Source organism: Henckelia pumila, chromosome 4 (assembly GCF_033568475.1).
Source record: "Henckelia pumila isolate YLH828 chromosome 4, ASM3356847v2, whole genome shotgun sequence".
Classification (NCBI taxonomy): Eukaryota; Viridiplantae; Streptophyta; class Magnoliopsida; order Lamiales; family Gesneriaceae; genus Henckelia; species Henckelia pumila.
In genome coordinates, this window is record NC_133123.1 from 171,068,979 (window position 1) to 171,077,977 (window position 8,999).

Genomic DNA, 8,999 nt, shown 5'->3' on the forward strand with positions numbered 1-8,999 from the left:
ACTAAATCTCCTTTTAAGGGGAAACCTGAGCGTAGTCAAAATCTGTTGGATTTGATACATACAGTGTTTGTGGTCCATTTAGAGTTGGTACTCAATATGGCCACACCTACTTCATTACCTTTACTGATGATTATTCGAGGTATGGGTATTTATATTTAATGAAATATAAGTCTGAAGCATTTGAAAAGTTCAAAGAATTCAAGGCTGAAGTAGAAAACAAGCTAGGTAAAAGTATTAAAGCACTTCGATCGGATCGAGGTGGAGAATACTTAAGTACCGAGTTTTTGGACTATCTAAAAGAGAATGGGATTCTCTCTCAGTGGACTCCTCCTATGACACCACAGCTGAATGGTGTATCGGAGCGTCGTAATCGAACTTTGTTGGTCATGGTTCGATCCATGATGACCTTCACTGAGCTTCCACCTTCGTTTTGGGGCTATGCGCTTGAAACGGCGGTATTGTTGTTGAACAACATCCACACTAAAGCAGTGGACAAAACACCATACGAGTTATGGAATGGCAAAGCTCCTAAGTATTCGTACTTGAGGATTTGGGGATGTCCTGCTTACGTGAAGTGGACAGTGGGAGATAAGTTGGATAGTCGATCCAGCTTATGTTATTTTGTAAGGTATCCAAAGAATTCAATCGGATATTATTTCTATTATCCTGCTGAAACAAAGGTGTTTGTTTCAAGGAATGCCACCTTCTTGAAGAAGGAGTTCTTATTGGATAAGAAAGGCGAGATGATGGAACTCGAAGAAATTCGAGAAGAACCCAAAATACAAAATAACGATCCTACACCTCAGGAACCATTGATAGACACGCCTGTACCTAGAAGATCCGAGAGGACTTCTAGACCTCCTATTCGATATGGTCTTCTTCTTGAAGGGGATCAAGATGAACCCGATGTTGGATGTGATCCAAGAAACTTCAAGGAAGCAATTTCTGATGCGGATTCAAATTTATGGCTTGAAGCTATGCAGTCGGAAATAGATTCGATGCATACAAACCAAGTTTGGTCTTTAGTAGATCCTCCCGATGGAATTGTTCCAATAGGGTGTAAATGGATCTACAAGAGAAAGCTTGGGCCTGATGGTAAGGTATTGACCTACAAGGCGCGATTGGTGGCGAAAGGTTATACTCAAAGACAAGGAGTTGACTATGATGAAACCTTTTCACCAGTTGCAATGTTCAAGTCCATAAGAATCCTTATTGCCATAGCTGCTTGGTATGACTATGAGATATGGCAAATGGATGTGAAGACTGCTTTTCTTAATGGAGACATTAAGGAAGAAATCTATATGAAGCAGCCTGAGGGTTACACATCCATGGGAAGCGAGCATAAGGTATGCAAGCTTCAGAGATCAATTTATGGTCTAAAACAAGCATCAAGAAGTTGGAACCAGAAATTTGATGAAACAATAAAGGATTTTGGTTTCATCAAGAACCCGGAGGAACCATGCGTGTACAAGAAAGTAGTTAAGGATGCGGTGACATTCTTAGTACTTTATGTTGATGACATCCTACTCATTGGGAATGACGTAGGGATGTTGCAGTCAACGAAGATATGGTTATCAGGTAGATTCTCGATAAAGGATTTGGGTGAGTCATCCTATATTCTAGGGATACAGATCTATAGAGATAGATCTAAGAGAATGATAGGACTCACTCAATCAACCTACATCGACACCATATTGAAATGGTTTTCAATGGATGGGTCCAAGAGAGGACATCTACCCATGTGTCATGGAGTTTCTCTATCCAAGTCTATGTGTCCCAAGACGGATGAAGAAATAGAGAAAATGACACATGTACCATATGCGTCAGCCATAGGTAGTATCATGTATGGGATGATATCTACCAGACCGGATGTGGCATTTGCTCTGAGTGTCACGAGCAGATATCAAGCTAATCCTGGTCAAATGCATTGGAAAGCCGTGAAGGACATTCTTAAGTACTTACGAAGGACAAAGAATATGTTCATGGTATATGGAGGAAGAGAACTAAAATTGGAAGGCTATACCGACTCTAGCTTCCAAAGTGACGTGGATGACTCGAAGTCAACCTCTGGATTTGTGTTCATGCTCAATGGCGGTGCTGTCTCTTGCAAGAGTTCCAAGCAGGACACCACAGCGGATTACACCACTGAGGCAGAATACATTGCAGCATCAGCTGCTGCTAAAGAGGCCGTTTGGATGAGGAATTTCGTCCAAGAGTTGGGCGTCATTCCTGAAGTTTTTGGTCCAGTCCCGGTGTACTGTGACAACACGGGTGCCGTTGCTCAGGCAAAGGAACCAAGGTCTCATCAAAGATCCAAACACGTACTGAGGAAATACCACATCATCCGGGAGATTGAGGAAAGAGGAGACATCACTTTCGAAAGAGTGGCCTCTGCAGACAATATCGCTGATCCACTTACTAAGCCCTTGCCAGGACCATTATTTGACAAACATCGCGAAGCAATGGGTCTATGTAGTATGACTAGTTGGCTTTAGGGTAAGTGGGAGATTGAAAGAGTGGGTGCCCGGTGAGCCAACTTGTGGCTAAAGGCTTTGATGACTCTTTGTATAAACAATCTTTTGTTTAATATAATTTACACTTTTATTAATGGCAATGACTTTATCTTTCTTCATATTGTTATATTGTGATATACTATTGTTGTTTTGATAAAGACCTTGAATATACTATAGTGTATGTAAGATGTGGTAGAACATGGGGATGTCTATCATGAAACACATCTTATAGTCACTGTATATTCTAAACTGTTCCTAGTCGATTGAGCCGTCCGATAATAAGGATAAGGATCGCTCGAGTTTGAGACTAGCATTTGCGATGCAGAGTACCACGTTTCATTGGTAGGGAACATAGAGATGTTCGAAGCATGCAAATGGATATTCATACGATGAATGATCGAACTACCCTATCCGGACTTTTCAAGTGGTTATCACTTATCGAGTGGATAAAGTCCGCGGTTTTGGTTGTACACCATTAGTCCTTACTACTTGAAACATCATTGAGACTCTATATGCTAGTACTGTGCTTTGACTCGTTTACCGACTCTATTGGGGTCATCAGGTGTCGGGATTGGGTACAGTTACAACACATATAGGAGTCGATGCTTTGTTGTCAAGGATTCACCACATACTTGCGAGTGTGGATATCCTATGCGATCTGAGGAGATATTAGTGTGACGAATCTCTGGCCAGAGTACATGATGTGTTTTAAGAAATGGTTTCTTAGTAACACATGCGATGTCACTATTTGATCTTCAAGATGTATTGCATAGTTATCGAATCTCGAACGACTCTCGATATACCAATGGTTGTTGATTCGATCGGGATATATGGATGAAGGGACCGTACTGTACGCTAACCAAAATCTATTGGTTCTTGTAGGCACTATCAGTGATACCTAGGGAATCATGGGGCGATGTTGCTAGGCGCTCATACCATGATTCGATGGGCAAGTCGGAAATTGTTGTTCCGAGTCACAAGGAGTTGTGAGCCCACGGCTAGCTGTATCCCTGAACCATTGAGGGTCACATAATGTAATGGATTTTTAATCCCCGTTGAGATAGTTAAATTTAAAGAGTTAAATTTAATGAACAAAGAAGTTGGACTTCTTATTTAAGAGTAGAGGAGTAAGATTTCCTAAAATGACATAGGGATGGGCATTTTTGGAAATCACTGAATTCGGATTCAGAAAAATTTATCTTGACTTTAAAAGGTGCAGAAATGGTTTCTGTGCACATTGGTGAAATCAGTTTATCAATCGGAGTCACGATGAATTTTATATTAATTTCTGAACATGCGGGCTTTGCCTGTCGGGCTTGAACTTATGACTAATGGGCCCTAAGCTGTTAGTGGCCTACATTATAAATAAGTTATTGCAGTACAAAATTATACAGACAACAGGTCACAAAATTTTCGAAAAACCCTAGTGATTTTCCTCTGAAGTGGCCGACCCCCTCTCCCCTCTGCTCGGAAAATCCAGTCTGTGAATTTTGATTTACATTCTGGTTTAACGGATCAAATTCGTTAATCTCTTCGTAGAAACTTCTGATAGATTTTCTAGTGCAATCTATCAGAGGGATTAAATATCCGTTCGTGGACCTGATTGAAGAACAGTTCGTCCATCAGTTCCAGGGATATACAACAAGAGCAGAGCAATCTGTTGTTGTCCAAAAAAAAAAATCTCTATTTGAGATTAAAGGTAAAAATTTATAACCGTTATTTAATTTTTACACACACACAATTTAATCGTAAGGTTGATACCCATTATGGAATCGTTCCATATAAAATTTTTAAACTTCCGCTGCACCGGGTATCAATCCTGATTGATCTGATCGCCGCGTTCTCCAACATTTAGCGTTTGCGAGCAAGATATTACGCAACACTTCAAATCAAAATTATTATCTTTGATATTATGCCGAGCAATTCCAGAATAGGGATTGTTGATAACCGGTCTAAAATGATATCTGATTGGCACCGGACCATTATTTTCACCTCCTCCTCTATTTTCTCTATTTTCACCCATTTGTTCCAACTCTTCCCTTCGAGCTTTTCTCAATGCTTTCGTTGTTTTCTCAATTTTCGGATCAAAGAGCAGTGAGTCGTAACTTTGGTTTTTTTGCATAAACTGCATAAACAAAGGAGAAAAAATTTAAATTATAATCAATAAAATAAAAATAAATGCTCTAATTAAAATTATGACTAATTAGCACAATTTAATATAAATCAAATAAAATTAATTCCCCGACAACGGCGCCAAAAACTTGTTAAATGAATTTTTTTCGCAAGCGTACGATGTCAAGTTATAATATAGGAATTAAGTTCAATTCGATCCCACAGAAAATTAATAAAATGATATTATATTAAATATTTGCAACTAATAAAATATTAATCCTATGTAGATCTACGATAATGTTTGGAATTCAAGTAAATAAAAATTGCAATGATTAAAACTAATTAACGATGAGTTCGCAAGACAAAAATTCAATGAGAGAAAAATTATAGAGGTTTGATTTCACTTGACTATCCAACAGTTTAATTCATAAAAAGATCTATATTATAAATTCTTCTAATGGAGAGAGCATTTGGAACTTTCTTCTACCAAGGGAAAAAACCCTATGAGAGATCGAAACCCTAGGAGCGACAACATCACCTTTGGTGCCTTGACGACGCCGGATCCATAGCCCCCCGATGGTGGTAAAAAGTCTTACGCAGCTGCTTTCATGTCTTCTTCCCAAAGTACCCTTCGAAAAAGCTTCTCGGACGGAGGAGAGGGGCCGATTCATGCAAGCCGATGGTGCTATACAAGAATAAACCAGCGATCTTCTTTACAGAGTAGGAAACGATCAATATGGAGAGAGCTCATCCTAATGCGCTCATTGGAAAATTTTCTGGAGGATGGCCATCGAGAGATCGAACGCTCCAAGCGTTAGGGACAGTAGGATTCTCGGGACCTTATGTTGTGAAATTTTTGCGCTCGGGATACCTCTTCATTGATTTTCAACTTGAGGAAGATATGGTGCAATTTTGGGGCAAGGGGAGATGGTTCTTGCAGGGACATTTGCTTTGAGTCTTCAGATGGTCGCCTAAGTTTGATTATAAAAAGGAAAGATCCATCGTCCCAGTTTGGGTTCATTTTCAAGACCTGCCTATTTAACTGTTTGGGAAAAAACACTTATACGCGATAGCAAATTTGGTAGGCAAGCCGCTGAAAATGGACGAGTTGACATCCAAGTCGGAGCGTTTGACGTTGGACTGAGTTTGTGTCGAAGTGGACTTACTGAAACCATTTCATGAGAATATTTTCATTGGGCTCAGTGACAAAATTATACAGCAGCGTGTGGTCTACAAGAACCTTCCGAAGTACTGTGTTGATTGTTGTCATGTTGGCCATGGGGTGGAGGAATGCTTTCTTAATGGTTGTGTTCCACGTCCACTGCCGAAAGCTAAAAAACCAGCAGATTTGAGGAATGTTATTAATGAGAAGAGGGTTGTGGATGAGAATTTAAAGGGGCAGTTTTATTCAAATGCTGGTGACAGTCAGGGACAGGTTTTGGGTGAACCTCATTTGGAATGGAAATGAGTGGGCATGAAAAGGGGGAAGGAGAAAGTGATTGATGTCTTAGCTGATAGAAGTCACGTGAATATTCGGGGGTCTCCAAGCTCGAATCGTTTTGATCCGCTTCTTGCTGATATGGATGAAGATTTTTTAGTTGCAGAGACACAATATGGCCATGATCAATCTCGTGGTAGAGATTGGAAAGATGCAACAAGGGGAGAGTGGGTGAATGGTGAGTTCCTAGTAGAAGGAACGCGGGGTGTTGATGTGCATTTTTGGGCTGATAACTTGGTCACTAATCAGGTTTCGGTGGTGGAAGATCTTCATCAGGGGAGACATGCTACTTTCAAGAATAGCTTCGAGGATAAAAGCCTGCAAGAGTTGGCGGATAAAGTTCGGGCAGCTTTGTATGAGGAAGATAAGGATGATCGACAAACTGAGAAAGATGCTCAGAAGGTTTTGATTGATAATGTTGGAGTTCTTGAAGATGGGGATGCTTCTGCGCAGCAGCTGCTTCGGGTGGAGGAACATGATTTTGGAAATTTTATTGATGACGCTCTGAGACTCCATGATGCACAGGCTATGGGGAAGCAAGAAATTGAAGGTCATAGTGCTGATCTTCAAATTTCTTCTGCGAATGAAACGTTAAGTGGAGACATGCAAGGTATTGAGCAACATCATTCTTTGGATGAGCGAGTTATTATTGAGGATCATTCCACGATCCCTGGTGATGGGGTGCTACAATGTTTCAATATCCAAAAATCTGTACCAGAGGCTGCATCGTTACCTGACAGAGAAAAATCTATTCGGAGAGGGCCAAGTAGACCTCCGAAGAGAACTCGCTCAATGCCTGTAATAGGTTCTCGAGGGAATATAAGTAAGATTGTTGTTACCCATGCTGATATTTATCAATGATTGGTACAATCTAGAATGATAGGGGTATTGGGAATAAGTCTGATCAGAGACGAATTTAGTTTCTGAAAGATTCTAGTCATCTATTGTTTTTGGCGATTCTTGAACTGATGCATTTGCTTGATCAACAATGGTTGAATAGGAAATATGGATTTTCTTCTGTTATTTCTAATTTAAACAGCAAGATTTGGTTTTACAGCTCTATGGATGTTTCGGTGTCAGTGCTTCGAGATCATGAGCAGTTCTTTCATTTGAAAATTTCTTATGGGTTGTTTCCAACTGATATTTATTTGTATGTTGTTTATGCTAAGTGCAACAGAGTTCGAAGGGAGATTTTTTAATATAATTTAGCTGGTTGCTCTCCTTTAAATGGGCGCCCTTGGATTGTTGGTGTTGACTTTAATATCATTGCAGACCCTTCAGACCATTTTCTGGGGGGTTGTTAATCATCTGGGTGATATTCATGAGTTCTCTGACTTCATTATTTCTACTGGATTGGTGGATGCAGGCTTTGTTGGATCTAGATTCACCTGGATGAATACTAAGATTTGGAAACAATTGGATCGAGTACTTATTTCTTCCTCATGGGCGGAGAACTTTAAATCTTTTAAAGTGGAGCATCTTAATCGGGGCACTTCTGATCATTGCCCCTATTTATTTCGGCCCTTTTTATTTCTAAACCAGTGAGCTCTTTTTGATTTCAACATATGTGGTTTCTTTATTCTGGTTTTTTACAAACGGTTCGGTTAAATTGGAATAATCCTTGTGCTGCGAGAGGTCTTTCTAGATTGGTTCTTAAATTGAAAAGGCTTAAGAAACACATTAAATGGTGGAATAAATAGGTATTCAGTAACATTCATGGCAAGATCAAGGCTCTTGATTTGGCAGCAGCTCAAGCAAAAGAAGCATTTGATTCTAATAATTCTGAGGAGAATAGGATTGCTTTGTCTCTGGCTCAATCTAATTTGTCACTATGTCTTTCTATGGAAGAGGCTTTCTGGAAGCAAAAAGCATCTGCTAAATGGTTGGTGGAAGGGGAGAAAAATTCCAAGCTTTTTCACAATATGGTAAATCATAGGAGAGCAAGGAATACAAATTACAGGATATGGGATGACGGGAATTCTTTGGAAAACCCAACGCTTATTATGGAATCTGGTGCTCGGTTTTTTGATCAGTTGTTGACTGGTGCACAAACTGCTCATAATCGAGCGGATTTTAATCATATTCCTGTATTGGTGGATAAAGTGGATAATCTTGCCTAGCTGGATCCGATTTCTGAGTCTGAGGTGTTTGAGAGTGTTTGCTCCTTACATGAGGATAGTTCTGCAGGTCCAGATGGCTTTTCAGAAGGTTTTTATCAAAGGTGTTGGGACATTGTCAAAGATGATCTGATCGAGGCCATTCAAGATTTTTGGGCTGGTACTCCTCTTCGCAGGAGTGTCATTGCTACTACTATTATCTTGATTCCAAAAAATGAGCATGCGCAGAGATGGTCAGACTTTCGGCCGATCAGTTTGTGTAATGTGAATAATAAGATTATCACCAAGATTCTCACTATTCGCCTGAGCCGTATTTTGCCTAGAATTATTTCTTCGTCTCAGAGTGGATTTGTTGCTGGCAAAATGATCTCGGATAATATTCTACTTGCTTAGGAGATGGTTAATCATATCAATTATCCTAATCAAGGAGGGAATATTATTTTGAAGTTAGATATGGCCAAAGCCTATGATAGGGTCCAGTGGGATTTTTTGGTGCAAATAATGCTGGCTTTTGGTTTTTCGGATGGAATCAGTAATAGGATTCTAAAGTGCATTAATAATAGCTGGTTTTCTGTTAATATTAATGGTACTGTTTTAGGTTTTTTTTCAAATCCAACAGGGGCCTCCGCCAAGGAAATCCGTTGTCCCCTCTCTTGTTCGTGATTGCAGCTGAGTATCTGTCTTGAGGGTTGGATAATTTATTTGTTCGTCATAAGAGTCTAATGTATCGTATTGGGAGGTCTTTCAATCTTTCTCATC

At 39.8% G+C, this 8,999-nt stretch overlaps 1 protein-coding gene across 1 annotated transcript; it reads left to right on the forward strand.

Moving 5' to 3' along the window:
• Positions 1-7,350: 7,350 nt before the first annotated feature.
• Positions 7,351-8,633, forward strand: LOC140862328 (uncharacterized). The gene is made up of 3 exons (XM_073265341.1): positions 7,351-7,548; positions 7,824-8,166; positions 8,311-8,633. The coding sequence occupies exons 1-3, from the start codon at positions 7,351-7,353 to the stop codon at positions 8,631-8,633; spliced, it is 864 nt and encodes a 287-aa protein (XP_073121442.1).
• The last annotated feature ends 366 nt before the right edge of the window (positions 8,634-8,999 follow it).

Bases quoted from the DNA above. Each gene is read 5' to 3' on its own strand.
- LOC140862328 (XM_073265341.1), top strand. From the start codon at position 7,351: ATGGGCGCCCTTGGATTGTTGGTGTTGACTTTAATATCATTGCAGACC. The intron at 7,549-7,823 runs GTACTTATTTCT...TGGAATAAATAG, and splicing joins TTTGGAAACAATTGGATCGA to GTATTCAGTAACATTCATGG. The intron at 8,167-8,310 runs GTGCACAAACTG...ATAGTTCTGCAG, and splicing joins TTTTGATCAGTTGTTGACTG to GTCCAGATGGCTTTTCAGAA.